The sequence below is a fragment of the Paramisgurnus dabryanus genome, chromosome 9, assembly GCF_030506205.2.
Source record: "Paramisgurnus dabryanus chromosome 9, PD_genome_1.1, whole genome shotgun sequence".
NCBI classification, from domain to species: Eukaryota; Metazoa; Chordata; class Actinopteri; order Cypriniformes; family Cobitidae; genus Paramisgurnus; species Paramisgurnus dabryanus.
In genome coordinates, this window is record NC_133345.1 from 39,304,274 (window position 1) to 39,323,307 (window position 19,034).

Consider the following 19,034-nt stretch of genomic DNA (forward strand, 5'->3'; position numbering starts at 1 on the left):
AATGAAGCAAAAATGTACTGCTTTGTCTAGAAAGACTGACTCTTGCTCCACCCTTTTCTCACTTGGCGTGAGTTATCAGGTCAGATTTACAGTTATTAGATTTGAGAATGAGCACTCAACAACGCCCAGTGCCATTTACTGTAAAGTCAGTGGTAACACAATAAGCAATCACTGCCAACTAAGCTCTTTTCGTCAAACTGTTGGTCATTTCATTTTAAAAGCGTGCCTTTTCTTCAATAACAAGCTCCCTTTGCTAATAAAACTGCTTTGGTTCTTTTCAAGATTGCATTGGCAGCATTTCTCACATTGGCTCAGAAAAAGTGACTGTCAGGAATAGTTGAGTAGGTCGATCTTTTGTCACAATTTGAAGTAGGAAAGAAAGACAGTCACTGTTCTGTGTTGGACTGTGCACAGTGTACGTGTGAAATTTTCAATCTAAAAAGTCAAAGACGGTAGGGTTTGAATCAGCCTTGACCGTGTGCCATTTTAAAATGTATGTATATGTAAGACTGTCCCCTTACTGTGTGTGTGCTGTTTACCTCTGTAGGTGGACGACATGGGGAACGTGGTGGGTAATTGGTATACAGTGCGTGTGCCAGGCAGCGAAAAGTCTTTGCCGTTGTCTGAGCTGGAGCCGTCCAGCTTGTATGAGGTTCTGATGGTGGCCCGCAGTGCTGCAGGAGAGGGTCAACCTGCCATGCTTACGTTTCGCACCGGAAAGGGTAAGAACGCTTTCTGCACTTTACACAACCAAAGCCCAGTGTTGGTTTTGTAAAGATGTTGGGATGAACAAAATACACCAGATGATAATGTATAATAGTGAATATTATTATGGTAATTATTATTGGTCACAATGTTCTCTTTCTTTCTCTCTCAGAGAGGAGCTCTCCCAACAAAAACCCCTCCAAGGCTCCATTTGTGTCCATTCCAGAGAAAACACCGGAAGATAAAACCACTAACACACATTTTGGAGTCGTCATACATGACAGAGGTATGAGGAGATCCTGTAATTTTAGTGCATGTGTTTATATTACTTATAATCAATCATCTACACTGGTCTCAAATGTAGTCACATTTAAAAATATGCAGTATGAATGTAATTGCATTAGGAGGACAAAATATCAAGACAAGCTGATAATGGCGTTCAGACACTTGCTGGTTGTCAAATGTTAAATGCAACTTGGCCTGCTAGTCTTACATCCAAAATGACTTAAAGGATTACTCCACTTTCAGAAAAAATCCAGACAATTTTACTCACGCCTGTGTCATCCAAGATGTTTAAGTCTTTCTTTGTTGAGTGGAGGAGAAATTACGTTTTTTGAGGAAAACATTCCAGGATTTTTCTCCATATAGTGGACCTCAACAGTTAACAGTTTCAACGCAGCTTGAAAGGTCTCTTAACAATCCTAACCGAGGCATAATGATCTTATCTAGCGTCATTTTCACCAAAACAATTTACTTTTAAACCACAATTTCTCTTCTTGCACTAGGTGTGACGCACCAGCGCGACCATACATATTACGTAATCATGTCGACGCATTACATATGTGAAACGCACACTTCTGGACCATTGTAAACAATAAACTGACACAAAGACATTACTTATTATCACTTCACATACAACAACCTCACAGCGGTCCTCTTTCTCCACACTTGTAAACACTGGAGCAGTAGTTTAGCATACGTCATGTGTGACTTTTTTCAACGTATTACGTAATACAAAAGGTAATGTTGGCACATCACACTGCTAGTGCAAGACGAAAAGTTGTGGTTTAAAAGTACATATTTTTAATTTTTTGGGGCGAAACTGACGATTGTTTCACTAGGTAAGACCCTTATGCCTCAGTTGGGATCGTTTACAGCCCTTTAAAGCTGCATTGAAACTGCAATTTAAACTGTTGAGGTCCACTTAAGAAAAAATCCTCGAATGTTTTCCTCAAAAAATCTTAATTTCTTAAATTATCAGGATTTTTTTTCAGAGTTAAATGATTAGTCCATTTTCTTAAAAAAAATCCAGATAATTTACTCACCACCATGTCATCCAAAATGTTGATGTCTTTCTTTGTTCAGTCGAGAAGAAATTATGTTTTTTGAGGAAAACATTCCAGGATTTTTCTCATTTTAATGGCATTTAATGGACCCCAACACTTAACACTTAACTCAACACTTAACAGTTTTTTTCAACAGAGTTTCAAAGGACTCTAAACGATCCCAAACGAGGTATAAGGGTTTTATCTAGCGAAAAGATTGTCATTTTTGACAACAAAAATGAAAAAATATGCACTTTTACACCACAACTTCTCGTCCATCCCTGGTCCTGTGATGCGTCAGCGTGACCTCACGCAATACGTCATCATGTCAAGAGGTCACGGATGATGTATGCGAAACTACACCCCAATGTTTACAAGTGTGGAGAAAGAGGACCGTTCCGATGTTGTTGTATGTCAACTTATACTAATTAATGTCTTTGTGTCAGTTTATTGTTTAAAATGATTCACAAATGTGCGTTTCATATATGTAACACAAGAACTTTCTACGTCAATACGCAAATATGTGAGGTCACGCTGGCGCGTCACAGGACCGGAGATAGACGAGAAGTTGTGGTTTAAAAGTGCATATTTTCTTGTAAAAAATGACAATCATTTCACTAGATAAGACCCTTATGCCTCGTTTGGGATCGTTTGAAACTCCGTTAAAAAAAACTGTAAAGTGTTGAGTTAAGTGTTAAGTGTTGGGGTCCATTAAATGCCATTAAAATGAGAAAAATCCTGCAATGTTTTCCTCAAAAAACATCATTTCTTCTCGACTGAACAAAGAAAGACATCGACATTTTGAATGACGTGGTGGTGAGTAAATTATCTGGAATTATTATTATTATTTTTTTTTTAAGAAAATTGACTAAACCTTTAAATATGCATGAAACAAAATGTAGTAATATTTTTATGCAATATCTTTTATTCATATCAGTGTGGCTTATTTACCCAAATACCCTTTGGGCCATAGTTACTAACCCTCCTTAACATGCACATGGGGATTACATGACTTATAAAGCTATGATGCTTTAAAGCTGCTTTGCAATGATGCTAAATTGTGAAAAGCACAATAGAAATGAAATAAAATTGTACTTTAATGATAAGTGCCACATCATTTGCCACATAACTTTAGCTTATGTCTCTTTCTGTCTTTCTCTGCTTGCGTCTCTGTGTCTATGGCTCAGAGCCCATTCAGTAAGTACTCGGTTGACCCTGGCATGCAGTTGGTTGTGTGTGTATGTGTGTGTTTGTTTAGATTTTTTTATCTTTGCTCTTTTGCCGTTCTCATTGACGTTTAGTTCAAGTATGCACTTGACATGAAAGCTGCTGTATATTTTTGGAAATACAAAAATGAGAGTTCAGTTTACAGTTGCTTTCCTCTACATCTACACCCTGGTAGAGCATAGCGCTAACAATGCCAAGGTTTGCTATCATGATACATGGTCATGAAATGTATAGCTTGAAAGTCACTTTGGATTGCAGTATCTTCCAATACATTAAAAACAACTTCTGTTTTTTTCCAAAAAGTACCTGAGGCCCCGGACCGTCCAACTATCTCTATGGCAACAGAAAGCTCAGTCTACGTCACATGGATCCCGCGAGCCAACGGTGGCTCTCCAATCACAGCCTTTCGTGTGGAATACAGAAAGCAGGGTCGCAGTGGGGACTGGATTGTGGCGGCTGATAATATCTCACCCCTTAAACTTTCAGTGGAAGTCCGCAACCTGGAGCCAGGTGAGAGTACAAACACTCACTGCTGTACATGTTATGCCGCATAAAAGCAATTGAACAAATTCATTAATGTATGGTCTAATGTTCAGGTTCCACATACCGCTTCCGTGTCATTGCCATTAACAACTACGGTGAAAGCCCCGCCAGCGCCACCTCCAGGCCGTATCAGGTGTCCCTATCAAATCCACCTGTGTCAAACCGCCCGGTCGCAGGCCCTCACATCTCCTCCACAGATGCTGTCAGTGACACGCAGATCATGCTCCGCTGGACTGTGAGTACATCTGGGAACATAATCACACTAACTGCTAGATAATACAAAGTTACTACAATATATATCACTATAAACGCTTTCACAATTTCCAGAAAATTGGCATAAAACTACAAAGGGGTAAAAGCAAACACATCCCGGAATTTATCCTTCAATTGTTTCTTGCTCCCCATACCGGGATCAGTCTCGGAATGCGCCCTATGTGAATAAAAGTGCCGGAGTACTAATTCCCAGCCAAATATGCATAAAATTAATATATATGAATGACTTAATTTTGATTTCATTTACGGGTAAACTTGTGAAATGCAGATCAACATTCACAACTAAAAAACATGTTTGCAAACTAAAATTAAGAAGGGATCAGGGAGCTAAAAAATTTCACTAAGAGCACCATTACAAAATTGTAATTTTACATTACGTAATACCCTGATTATGTCAAGTGTCTGTATAAGATCTTTACAGGATATGTGTAAACTGGCACAGGTTCGAGAAAATCACTGGCTGTGTGAATTAACCAAAAATCAAACGATTCTGTGACACATTTTCCATGTATTTTCCAGAATCTCATTTTGAAAAGGGCTTAACTCTGTTTCAAAACTTAGTAAGCTGCCTCTCTAGGGCACTTTAAAGCATAGGTTTACCTCTGACACTGTTTAAAGCAGTGGGCAGCAAAACAAAGATGCCTTAGAAATTTATTCTGGCAAATATTGACAATAAAGCCAAGCTCTGCATGTATCCTTTATAGAACAGCAATCCCAGAATGCATTGCGCACCGTAAAAAATAGTTACTGTAAAATGTGGTACAAATTGAGAGAAATTTTGATAATATAAAAAAAATTTATATTTTATTTTAATGTTAATATTTTAATTTTAATTAGTGCTGGGCAAAGATTAATCATGATTTATCGGATACAAAATAAAAGTGATTTTTTTTGCATAAGTGTGCCATGTGTAATTATTATGTATAAATACTAAGGCTGTAAAAATTAACGCGTTAATAACATGTTAACGCAAATTCATTTTAACGGCACTAATTTTATTAACGCACGATTAACGCGCGATTAACGCAACACGCAATTTCTGTTTAGCCCACAGCTGGATGAATTGAGACACATCAAGTGATCCACGCTGTCTTGATGAGACTGAGGTTTTCATAAAAAATAAGAACATTAAGCTCTCGTCTAGCGAATCCAATCCTCTAAATGGTTATTAAACATCTAAAATGATCTTTATCTGCACGTTTCCTGAGAGGTGTACCGTCCTAAATCCATAATCTAAAGCAAAGATGCGTCTTCTTTCACTTTTTGGTTTCGTTTTTAAAGCATTCAGAAATTATAGAAAATAGACTTGCTTGATGTTAAAATAATTATTAGGAGAGATAAAGTTCGGGACATGTTTGATGTTAAAAGAGTTATTAAGAGTGACAAAACAAATGCACTCATGAAGCGCATGCACACAAACGAGCAAATGCCCGACCCCATTTATAAAACTTTGGTTGATGGTTCTGTTGAAAATGTAAACAGGTTGTTGTAAACATACATTTGCATAAAGCATATATATTTGTCCAAATCCATGTTGATTAAAGCATTAAAAAAGTGAAAAGCGTTAAATTTAGGTACATTTAGAAAGGATAAAAATGTGAGATTAATTTGCGTTTAATGAAATCATGAGATTAATCTAGATTAAATATTTTAATCTATTGACAGCCCTAATAAATACACACACATTCATGTATGTATTTAAGAAACATTTACATGTGTATATATATTTATTTATATTTTATATATTCTATATTAAATATAAACAAAAAATGGATATAAAAAAAATTCTGAAATGTATACATGGACATATATTATGCAAGAATTCACTTTTATTTTGTATGCAATTAATCACGATTAATCTTTGCTCAGCACTAATTAAATCTTAAAATTCAAGTCTGTGGCATATCTGATTTGTTAAAGGGATAGTTAACCCAAAAATTAAAAATCTGATGAACACAAAAGAAGATATTTTGATAAATGATGGCAAGCACACAGCTGATTGTAACCATTGACTTCCATAGTAGGAAAACAAGTATTATCCATCTATTGTAATAAATAAAAAAGAAGATATTATGATAAATGATGGTAAGCACACAGTTAACGGTACCCATTAATTTCCATCATATTTGTTTTTCCTACTATGGAAGACAATGGTTACAACCATCATTTATCAAAATATCTTCTTTTGTGTTCATCAGATAAAAATATCCTCATGTTGTTGCAAACCTGTATGAATAAGAAAATAATGACATGAATTTTCATTTTTGGGTGAACTATCCTTTTAATGCATACTTTGTATACTTTGTACTTATCTGAGTATTGCTTAGTTAGCTTAGTGTGCTAACGTCATACCTTCCTTAAATCAGATACGAGTTGTAGTCAAGTGTTTTAAATCAGTCACTACCATCACTAGTGACTTACAAGGCGACTGCCAATATAGACAGCAGACATCGAGGCGGCTCGTTAGATTTTGGAACAGAGCCTCTGTCAAGCACTCAATAACTCATCACTGGATAAACTTTGTTTTTCTCTCCTCTCAGGCTTCTGTATGTGTATTAGTAGCACATTTATCTTAAAAAGGGTCTCGCCACTTGTACAAACAAATGTTGTTTCTGTTTCTGGTCTGTTGAAGGAATAACTCTGAACCTCACATTAACAGCTCGGGGTCTGTAGAGTAAAACCAGTGTGTGCGACTGTGCGTTAAGGTCTTAAACATGTGCCTTTAATATCTAATGGCCAATTAAATACTAATCACATTTCACGCCTAATTCAAAAACAAGAGTGTTAAAACTGTCCAGAATGAACCACAAAACAAGCTTGCTCGCATAGTGTTTTTTTTTTGTCACAGAATGATCAACTGGACTTCTAATTGGCTAAATAAAGGGGAAAGAGTGTGTTAATACAGATTAAGAAGCAGATTAAAATTTCATCTAAACAAATTATTCTTGTAAGGGGTTAGATGGTTCACATTCATTCAAATTTGTATCTTTGATAAAATAATCTTTACTTGAAGTCAAATATATATGTCCCTCTCTCTTTTACAGTACACCCCCTCCAGTAACAACAACACCCCCATCCAGGGTTTCTACATCTACTACCGGCCCACAGACAGCGACAATGACAGTGATTATAAAAGAGATGTGGTGGAAGGTGAGATCACTACGTCTGTGTTTGCTCCGTTGTTAAGGAACTGTTTGGGGCCCTCGGTGTGATGCAGAGGGGTCTTGTATCACCCTTAACTCTTGAGAGGGGCGGGGCAAGGGAAGCGTAATCTGATGATTGATGTGTAGTAAGTCCTGGGATCAGAGTAATGAGCCAGTCTAAAATGTGTTTTTAATAAATGACTGCCGCACTAATGGGCCCGAACTGAAACCCTACACTGACCGCTCTGAGAGGAACTCAACTTTCTGAGAGGAATGTTAACTGCACCACCTCCCCTTTTTGCATTTTACCCCCTCTTTCTCTTTTTACGTCTGGCGTGACCCTCAAACATCTCCTCAGACGTACAAACGGTGAGCGGTCAGAACCCCGCTGTGCAGATGAGATGGCCTCATAAGTCTTGTGGTTTAAATAAAGCTATCCACAACCTTTAAGCAGTGTGCACGAAAGGAATTAAAGGACATTTGAATGTTTTTAAGTTAAAACAACATTTATAGTAAATCTTTTGTAAATTTGTATCTGAAGATAATGTGAGAAATTAATCACTTTCAGTATTAAAGTAGTCACAGATTAATACGCAGAGGCAACTACAAGTAATTCATATGGTGATTCCACCCAAAAATGTAAATACTGTGGCTATTTTACTTTGTTTATTTAAGCATTTTGCCACATTGACTCAACAACTGGCATGGGTTTGAGGAGGGCTGTCCACTTTACTGTCCAATGGCATGAGTTTGGGGAGGGCTGTCTGCTTCACTGTTCAATGATGTGGGTTTTAGGGGGTTTTTATTTTACTGTCCAGTGACATGAGTTGATGGAAGGCCATCCTCTTGGTCAATGGCGTGTGTTTAAGAAAAGTTGTCCAACTAACCGTCTGATAGCTTTAGTTTGGGGAGGGCTGTCCGCTTCACTGTCAAAATGTCATGAGTTTGAGGGGTCTGGTCGCTTGACTGTCCAATGGCATGAGTTTTGGGAGGGTTGTCCGCTTCACTTTCCAATGTCATGAGTTTGGGGATGGCCATCTGCTTCAGTGTCCAGTGGCATGAGTTTAAGTGGGCTAGCCGCTTGACTTGCCAAACGTGTAAGTTTGGTAATGGCCACCTGCTTTAGTGTCCAATGGCATGAGTTGGGGGGGCTGGCCACCTGAATGTCCAAAGGTGTACGATTGGCGAAGGCCACGTGCTTCACTGTCCAATGGCATGAGTTTGGACATCTCCATCTGCTTTACAGTCCAATGGCATGAGTTTGGACATCTCCATCTGCTTTACAGTTCAATGGAATGAGTTTTGACATCGCCTTCTGCTTGACCATCCAAAAGTGTGAGTTAGGGGATGGCCATCTGCTTCACTGTCCAATGGCATGAGTTTGGGGGGGGGGCTGACCGCCTGAGTGTCCAAAGGTGTGAGTTTGGGGATGGCCGCCTGCTTTACAGTCCAATGGCATGAGTTTGGACATTGCCATCTGCTTTACAGTCTAATGGCATATGTTTGGACATCACCTTCTGCTTTACAGTCTAATGGCATGAGTTTGGGCGGGCTGGACACCTGAGTGTCAAAGTTGTACGTTTGGGGATGCCCACCTGCTTCACTGTCCTATGGCATGAGTTTGGACATCGCCTTCTGCTTTACAGTCCAATGGCATGAGTTTGGGGGGCTGGCCACTTGACCATCCAAAGGTGTGAGTTAGGGGATGGTCATCTGCTTCACTGTCCAATGGCATGAGTTTGGGGGGGCTGACCGCCTGAGTGTCCAAGGTGTGAGTTTGGGGATGGCCGCCTGCTTCACTGTCCAATGGCATGAGTTTGGAAATCGCCTTCTGCTTTACAGTCCAATGGCATATGTTTGGACATCGCCTTCTGCTTTACAGTCCAATGGCATGAGTTGGGGGGCTGGCCACTTGACCATCCAAAGGTGTGAGTTAGGGGATGGTCATCTGCTTCACTGTCCAATGGCATGAGTTTGGGGGGGGCTGACCGCCTGAGTGTCCAAGGTGTGAGTTTGGGGATGGCCGCCTGCTTCACTGTCCAATGGCATGAGTTTGGAAATCGCCTTCTGCTTTACAGTCCAATGGCATATGTTTGGACATCGCCTTCTGCTTTACAGTCCAATGGCATGAGTTTGGGGGGCTGGCCACTTGACCATCCAAAGGTGTGAGTTAGGGGATGGTCATCTGCTTCACTGTCCAATGGCATGAGTTTGGGGGGGCTGACCGCCTGAGTGTCCAAGGTGTGAGTTTGGGGATGGCCGCCTGCTTCACTGTCCAATGGCATGAGTTTGGAAATCGCCTTCTGCTTTACAGTCCAATGGCATATGTTTGGACATCGCCTTCTGCTTTACAGTCCAATGGCATGAGTTTGGGGGGGGGCTGGCCGCTTGACCATCCAAAGGTGTAAGTTTGTGAATGGCCACCTGCTTCGCTGTCCAATGGCATGAGTTTGGGGGGGGCTGACCGCCTGACTGTCCAAAGGTGTAAGTTTGGCGATGGCCACCTGCTTCACTGTCCAATGGCATGAGTTTGGGAATTGTCATTTCCTTACAGTCCAATGGGATGAGTTTGGGGGGACTGGCCGCTTGACTGTTCAAAGGTTTGGGGATGGCCAACTGCTTTATTGTCCAATGGCGTAAGGTTGAGGCAAGCTGTCCACTTCATTGTCCAGTGGCATGTTTTTGGGAAAGGCCTGTTCACTTTACTGTCCAATGGTACTGTCCAAAGGTTGTGGAGGGCTGTCCACTTCACTGTCCAGTGGTGTGAGTTTGAGGAGGGCTGTCCATGAGACTCATTTTCATCTACTCATCATAGGAAATTCACTGAGCTAGTAAAGACAACATAATGTAAAAGCCTGTTGTCTGTTTATTTGTATAATTTCACAGCATCCACAATCTTTCTAGTCAGTCACATTCAATTCAGACTGAAATTCTGCAAATTCGCAACAAAAGATGATTTCATTTGCCGCGTCACACACTGGAAACAGTGGTACATTGTGTAAATACAGCACAGAACAATCTGTGATGCATTAGAGATGTTTTTCAGTGTGTGTGTTTAAGTCTATAAGTGTGTGTTTTTTTGGTTTTCTCTCCTTGTTATGCAGTATAGCAGCTGGTTATTCAGAATACTCCATGTCTTTACTGTATTCGAGGCGAAACCAGCTACACAGATAAAATATTGTGGCACAAACTGTAATTACAGACCTGGCTCTGAATTTGTGTATGTGTGAGCGGCTGCTGCCATGTGTGTGTACACAGGGTCATAAGTGTGTTCAGTGGGAATCTTGGCGACGGGCCATAGTAAACGTTAAGTTGCCTTATAAGGAGCCTGTCTGGAGTAAAGCAACTGTCTGAATCCTTTTTGGACTGTGAGAATGAGAGCAAGATCATGTGTGTGTATGAGCATTAAGACAGAAAACCTAGATTGAACAAATGAATTGTGGTTTGTAGAGAACAACACAGACTCATTCAGTAACCCCGCTCTCTTGCCTTTCTTCTCCCCTGTTCTGTCCACTCCCCAGGCTTCAAGTTTTGGCACATGATTGGTCAGCTCCAACCCGAGACGTCCTACGACATCAAGATGCAGTGTTTTAATGACGGCGGCGAGAGCGAGTACAGTAACGTCATGATCTGCGAGACCAAAGGTGAGAGTCCGTCACAGGAATGCTATGCTTACAGGAACCCATAAACCTTTGCAGTAATGACAGTGTAGAGCAAGCCATCATTTTATGACATGCAAGACAAAGAGACTTTGTTCTGTGTCTCCTTGACATCATTTACTGATAACTGCTTTTAATGCAACACTGTTGAAATCAAACCAGGACGTCATTCACAGCCAGAGCAAATAAAAACCATGTGCAAACAGACCTACATTATTACTAACAACAGACACATTGTTATGAGCGAATACGGGCAAGTGGCGGTATTGCTATTGCTCATACTCAGGGTTTGGGATTTTTAAAGCCTCTAACTTGCACATTTAACTTTGGCTTGTAAATCCTGCACTGGTTTTAAATCCAGCACTGTGCTGTGGACATTATTTTAAGGTACAGTTTCAAAATAAAACTTTCGATTTTTGTCTGGTGTATGATACAACTGGAAAAAAAATGCAATGCATTAAATGAAGGACCTCTGGCATAGAGATGTGTTGGCTACTGACTTGATTTGCTTGGGCTAAGCAACCACATAGAAACAACCCAAAAGTGAATAATTATACTATGAGACTAGATATCACAGACAGGGTCACAAATGTTTTGTCGTCTCATACTCGATTTGTTTTCTCTTTCCAGCCCGTCAGCCTCCAGGTGTGCCCAGTCAGCGCCCTATCACTCCTCCGGGCATGTACCCACAGGATACACCCAGTCAGCCGGGCGGTCTGCTCTACCTGATCGTGGGCTGTGTTCTGGGAGTCATGGTGCTTATTTTACTGGCCTTTATCGTCATGTGCTTGTGGAGGAACCGTCAGCAAAACAGCCTGCATAGTAAGTAAAGTAAATCCTGTATGCTGCCTTTATCACATTTACGGTGTGAAAAATATTTGAGCATTTATTAGATTGCTTCAGGAATTTATCCTAAGCTTATTGAAAAATGTACATTAGTAGAGTGAGATACAGGAGCCTGATGAAGATTTGGGACACTTATGCATATACACCTATGGGGGTTTCACATTAGCACTTTTGGTGCGCACCCGGGTCCATTTACAGTTAGAGTTCGATTCGTTTTGATCATGTGAACACTGTTGTCGAACTTGGGTGGGCGTGCTAGTGATGTGCTGTGAACATAATTTATGTTCATTTTCCTAAATTGTCCTTTCCTTTAATTGTCCTGGGAATGTCAAACAAACCATTAGTAGCATTGTTGCAAATGTCAATTTATTATTGCAACTACCCAGTCCTTCTAGAAAAATGAGTTAAACGAGAAAAACAAGGGGATTTTTTTGTGATTGTTGCGGGCAAAAATCCTTGATCTTGCGGCATGTTTTTTTTTAAAAATGCGATGGAATATGCGTGATATTTATGCAATTTTATGCAATGAAATTGCGGGAACTTGCAAAAATTTCGGGAACTTAGCAGCTTTTCAGTGATGTTCACGTCACATAATCACATCACTTCATAACATACCCATGGCAACAGAGCACCTGGCTGCGCTTGTGTGAAGTAAATGCAACATTTGATGTAAATACAACATTCAACTTTTTGCTAAGATATATGTGATTTATGAAATCTCGCATATTTTGCGCATGGAAATCTGCAATTTATGCTGTGAAAGTGCGGCTTATTTGAAAAAACGTGTCCCCCGCATAAATATGCAGACTTTGAGTGATTATGCGTTAAATCATGCGATCGCATAATTACGTTTTACTGGAGGGACTGACTACCTTGTCATTGTATTAGCGTGCAATATTAAGACCAGCAGCACTGTATTGTTTTAGTTTATGTAGCATGTCTTTAAGGTTAAGAGAGGTTATGTTAATAAACTCATATGCAATTGAGTTGTAGTCCGACTTCTGAAGAGAGGCCAGGCCGGGTTTTCACTGACGCTTGGCTACCGACCCTTTGAAGTTCTCTTTCTTTCTCTCTCACTTGCTTTCAATGAGATTGAGTAACAGAATAAACAGTGCTGGCCACCGCCGTGTGTATAAGTAGTAACACAGACACTCCTCTCTCTAAAATAAGGCCACAAGCCGACGCTGTGTTAACTTTGATCAGATGTGCTCTGGTTAGCTTTTCCATTTTACACATGCACTTGCTAAAACTAACCTTCATACTTTAATCGTATATATTTCGCTGTATTTTAATTTTTTTAGTATTGATACTCACAGGCTCTATCATATCATTTAAGTAGTAAATGTATTAACACACACATCATTCCTCATAGAATACGACCCTCCAAGTTACCTGTACCAGTCTGCTGAGATGAACGGCCACGTTCTGGAATATTCCACCCTGCCAGGCTCCGGTCACGTAAATGGAAGCTTACGCTCGGGTTGTGGACACAGCGCTCCCATGATGCCCCAGGCCTGCCATCACCTCCATCACAAACTGCCCAATGGACTGGCACTGCTGAATGGATCGGGAGGCCTCTACCCATCTGGGGGGCATCCTCATACACATGACACCAGCCTTCCTCACAACACCATGGAGTACGATCACCCGCACCCTCACCATCTTCATAACGTAAGGAAATGTTTGTACGCCTATAGTTGTAGTTTCTGGTTACCAATTAAAAAGTAAGTAGTTTTATGCAGACTAGAGTTGAGTAATACTGAAAGTAACATTTATAAATTTGGCAGATGCTTTTATCCAAAGTGATTTACAAGCTATCAGTGTGACTTGCACTTGGCACCGCTATTGCACTGAACCTGTCATTTTTAACATATATTTGTGGACAAAAGTGATGTCCGGGACAGGGGAATTTGTGCAATATTTGCTTTAAATGCCCACACAGGTTAAATTAAACCATCACAATATGGACAAAATACTAAATTGAGGGATTTATTAGACAAAATAATTTTGGCAAAAAGCCAAACCACAGCGTATTAGAGATATTCTGGGTATTATTCGAACATGCAAAAAAAGCTTAAACATTTTTTTCTGTTATTAATTTTTGTTAATCCTCTTTTGTGGTGATATTTGGTAGTTATGAGCTATGTCTTTATAAACTTTATATATTTATTTTTGAAATTTTGAAAATGAATCAATAGGCATAAAAAATTGAGAGCAAAAATAAAACATTTAAAAATAACTTTTTATTACAGCTCTTTATAATAATATTTATGAATAGTTATTAAGAATTATTATCCACAAACTAAATCATTACCTTTGTGGTTTGATCTTCAATTTCTGGATTAAAGCAGTGGCGCAAACACAATGTTAGTGTTCTTATAGGTTCATTACAAAAGTATACAGCCTGATCTCACAAATTTCCGTGTTATAGTCACGGAATATTTTGCTCATTTATCTGCGTCATTGTCACAAATCTCCGCATTTTTCCATGTCCGTACCACTGACTTTCTTTTCCGTGTCAGTTTCATTTATTCAATTGTTTTTCCTATTTTCTTACCATCATAGCTTGGGTTTTGGGTTAGAACGACTTTCTGTTACATAAAATGACATCCTAACCCAAACCCAATATTTCACCCTAACGTCAGGCAACAACTGTTTAAAAATCTGGGGGGAAAAAACAGTATAAACCAATAGTTTAAGCGACATCCTAACCCAAACCCCAAATCTATCCCCAAACCCAAGCGACCATGGTTTAAAAATAGTAAAAAACAATTGAGTAACCAATACTTGAAACTGACACGGAAAAGAAAGTCTGTGGTACGGATACGGAAAGATGCGGGGATCCGTGACAATGACATGGATAAATGAGCAAAATATTCTGTGACTATACCACGGAAATTTGTGAGATCAGGTTGAAAGGCAGGACAGATTTTGGCAAATGACTAGTTTAAAGGGGACATATCATGAAAATCTGACTTTTTCCTATAGTTGCTATAATTGGGTCCCCAGTTCTTGTATCAACCGTGAAAAAAAATCAATTTAGTAACTTAGTTATGGTAAACCATTCTCTGCAAGCATGTGAAAAAATTGGTCATTGAAATTTGGCTCCCCTTGTGATGTCAGAAGGGGATAATACCGCCCCTTAATCTTCACTATCCAACCACAGCACTGCCATTTAGTGCAGAGATCAGCTCATTTGGATTTAAAAGGACACACCCAAAAACTACAAATTGTTACTCACACCTACAAAGTGACAATTTTAACATGTTGTAATAAATTATCTATATGATATTTTTAGCCAAAACTTCACATACATACTCTGGGGACACCAAAGATTTATTTGACATCTTAAAAAAGTCTTGTGAAATGTCCCCTTTAAGTGATCAGTGGGAAACACACTGCAGTAAAAAAATAGAAATATACATTTGATATAAAAGCAACAAACCAGGATAATTAATTTTAAATGGCTATTACTCACATGTATGCTTGAAGTTTTGGATGCTTTCTGACAAATCTTTTGTTTGCACAGCTTACGTACGAACATGTAAGCGTTAATGTTTGTTTTTTTAAGAGACATGAACTTGGACAAATAAGGCCATGGGCAATTAATCTCTACAATCTCTGCCGTCATGCCTCACTCCATCACGGACATAAAAATAGGATGGGCGTGTCGACTATAGATGGCAGTAATGAACAATTTGAGTTGTAATCTAGTAAGAAGGGAAGAAGACGCTGCTGCGCTGCTCAATTTAAGGAGATTTCAGTGTTTGCTGTATTCTTTTTTAACCACAACCCTCGTCATAACAGAATGTAGCGTCTAGTCGCGCTACTTGCTGGATAAAGTATTTATTTACTGTTAAAGCTACACTGTTTCAAAAGTAACTGAACTACCGCCAAGCTACAGAAAAATGTAAAGTTAGTAGCGTTAATACTTGTAGTTACACTGGCAACATTTTGAATGCATCTTTAAGAAAATATCTGAATGAATAGCAAAGATATAATTTGTTCAAAGTTGCCCATCACTTTTTTAGTGTAGATGTCATATTAATGTAGTAATGTATAATAATAAATGTTACATACCATATAGTACAGTATAGTGTATATTGCATAAACTTATATTGTTAAAACGATATTGAATATTATAATGCAGTATAGTATAGCAGCCATATGTGTTGTAGTGATATGTGTGTAAAATATAACATATGTTGTTAGTGATGTGTAAAGCTCATGTGTCGTGTGTGTTTGGGCAGGGCGGAGGGATGTACACGGCTCTTCCCCAGAACGATTCGTCCGACTGCATGAGCTGTCAAAACTTCTGCAACAACAACAGGTGAGAGAAATCCAACCCTCCAGAAGTCAAGCCCAGTAGCTTTGTTAATGTTTGGTGTTTACATGCCGGCAAAACGATGTTTTGCTCAGCACGCCTCCAATCAGCAAACCCATCTGGCTCTCATTTCACCCTTGACCTGAACAAAACACACACACACACACACACACAATATCGTTCTGCACGGTGAAGCTTGTTTGTGTACTCTAGCGTGTCCGGCAGTAACAGTTTACACTGAACGCACTCTCGCTACAGTCTTAACCAACGCTGTGTTTATTTAGCTTCGGCCTGCAGGAGAGCTAAGAGACAAGAAACCGGATGTCAGTTCAGAGTTTACTAACTACTGTGTGCGCCTGTGTACACTTTTTACATCCCTTATTAGTTCCTGCGTGTATCCGTAAGTTTATTTGCTCTCAAAGGTATTGTTTGTTTGTGTGTTTATGGATGTGTGCCGAAATCTCTGCGTCTTATCAGCTTGCACAAACACAAAGAGACACAGGCTGTTGAGTCTGGTCAGGCATCATAGAGGCTTGCGGAAATAAATCTGCGATTTCAGATGCAATCGGAGTTTGAACATTGCAGAGATGCTCGGTCTTGTTACAGCCGGTCCACAGACTCCAGCTGGGGATTTAACGGAACAGTTCACCCCCGAAATATTATTTTTCTGACCCTCATGTCACTCGATACCTGTATCATTTATTTATCATGCGTAACGTAGAAGATTTTTTTTCTTTATAGTGAGCAGCATGGAATGCATTTACAAAGAAACTGTTCTTTGAAGTTTTGTTGCCATCGTCTCACGTATGTGTTTCATGACCCAGGTGTTACACGAAAACCAACGGCACTCTTCCTGTAATGCACCGCGTGGCGGCACGCCAACCCGACGGACTCGAACTGTTGCCGCTCAACACGGCTCTGTCTCGCTGCCAGGGACGTGACAGCCCACAGCTCAACGGCACCCATGAGAGAAATTCAGTCCAAGAGGTGGAAGAGGGCAAAGCTCCGCCCCCTTCCCAGAATTCCCCTTGTCAGCCTGTGGAAACAAAGTCCAGCGTAGAGCAGCAGAGAGGTAAGAGAGGTTCAGCATAAAGAGCCTTCTGATTCACACACTGAATGAAGAGACTCAGCTCAGGAAATGACTGCATTGGCCCACTATAAATTACCCATCATGCAATATTATTTTTGCCGACTAGTCTGTTGAATGTTACTTCTGGTGCATTAATTCTTACTATCTGTTTGTGTGTAACAGGAGGTCAGCACGTGCAGATTGAAGACTCAGAGGGTCCTGTGGTGTGTTGGCAACAGCTGGGACTGTCCGACCTGGACTGTAAAGATAAAACAGTCTGGATCTCTACTGGAAACCTGACTGGAGATTTCATCCAACCTACAGTGCAGGAGATCTGAATACATACGTCGTATGATCATACATTTGTGGAAAGAGATCGAGAGATTGTGGGAACGGACGATAAGGAATGTCCAGTGATGGGACGGTCAGAGACATTGTGTGGGCCAAACCGAACACTTACCTGACTGCGCACCAAAAACTGATGAGGAAAAATCGTATGGAAATAAACAGAGAATGAAGTGACTTTATAAAAGCATGGATTGTGGTTGAAATGGACTCAAAGGCAGAAACGTCCCCGTTTGAGGGTTGACTTTCACAAGCAAAAAAACTCTTTAGATGACTTATTTATTTTTTTGTAGTAGTAAAATATTATTTCATATGAATGTATCTGTTGTAAGAAAAAAGTTTGTCTTTTATATTATTTATGCCGTTTTTTTGATGAGATACTTTTTATTTTTTTGTGTCGCTTATTTGACTATATTTTTTGTTTATGTTCCACACAGTGTGGAGTTTAGCCATTGTATGTGTAAAATTTTGTAATAATATAAAGAGAAGATAAAAGTATTATGCTTATTCTTTTCTTCATTATGATACAGTTTACTATAATACATAAATAATTGCTCTGATTTGATTTAAAATCAGTAATAGTCCTCTTGAGTGGCATCACTAACCCCAGTCCCCCTTAAAAACGCACAAAAGTCAATGAAAATCTTTTTAATACAGTGAATACTGCAATACGGTTACAATAAAATTCAATCATATTATTCAAACAATTTTATATATATATTTATAATCACATCCCTTATTGGGGGCTGAGCCCCCTAATCCTTAAAACCTAAAATCGCCCCTGGTCCTCCCATTTTCCACCATAAGCTGCTTGTGCCAGATACCCACATCAAACAGCGATACATAACTGAATAATTAACTACATAACCAGCCCACAAACAAGCATTTGTTTTACAAGTTTTTTTGATAACACCTTACAATAAGGTTATATTTGTTGACATTAGTTATTAGCTTATATGAACTAACAACGATCTATATAGTTTCAGCATTTATTAATCCTTTTTAATTTTAGTTAATGCCAATACAGTGTTCATGCTAGTTCATTGTGCATTAATTAATGTTAACAGTTACAACCTTTGATTTGTATTAGTAAATGCTGAAATTAACATGAATTAAGTTGAATAAATGCTTTAAAAGTAGGGCTGTCAAACGATTCATTGTGATTATTCACATACAAAATAAAAGTTTGTGTTTGCATAAGTGTGTGTGGAATTATTATGTATATATGTATTTATGTATATATTTAAGAAACTTTAAAGGGACATTCCACTTTTTTTGAAAATGTGCACATTTTCCAGCTCCCCTAGAGTTAAACATTTGATTTTTACCATTTTGGAATCCATTCAGCTGATCTCCGGGTCTGGCGCTAGCACTTTTAGCATAGCTTAGCATAATCCATTGAATCTGATTAGACCATTAGCATTGCGCTAAAAAAACAGAGTTTTGATATTTTTCCTATTTAAAACTCTTCTGTAGTTACATCGTAAAATTAAAAGTTGTAATTTTCTATGCAGATTTGGTTAGGGACTATACTCTCAAACTGGCGTAATAATCAAGGACTTTGCTGCTGTAAGA

The 19,034-nt window shown here is 39.3% G+C and overlaps 1 protein-coding gene across 2 annotated transcripts in view; it reads left to right on the forward strand.

Annotated features, from left to right (window-relative positions):
• cdon (cell adhesion associated, oncogene regulated) overlaps positions 1–18,272 on the forward strand; it is a 43,134-nt gene extending 24,862 nt beyond the window's left edge. For both annotated transcript variants that reach the window (XM_065282773.2, XM_065282774.2), the window contains 11 exons: positions 548–722; positions 878–991; positions 3,561–3,767; positions 3,854–4,035; positions 7,118–7,223; positions 10,738–10,860; positions 11,506–11,697; positions 13,094–13,392; positions 15,972–16,051; positions 16,870–17,117; positions 17,298–18,272. In XM_065282773.2, the coding sequence (XP_065138845.1) occupies positions 548–722; positions 878–991; positions 3,561–3,767; positions 3,854–4,035; positions 7,118–7,223; positions 10,738–10,860; positions 11,506–11,697; positions 13,094–13,392; positions 15,972–16,051; positions 16,870–17,117; positions 17,298–17,452 (1,881 nt within the window). In that variant the 3' untranslated portion in view covers positions 17,453–18,272. The remainder of the gene's footprint in view (positions 1–547; positions 723–877; positions 992–3,560; positions 3,768–3,853; positions 4,036–7,117; positions 7,224–10,737; positions 10,861–11,505; positions 11,698–13,093; positions 13,393–15,971; positions 16,052–16,869; positions 17,118–17,297) is intronic.
• The last annotated feature ends 762 nt before the right edge of the window (positions 18,273–19,034 follow it).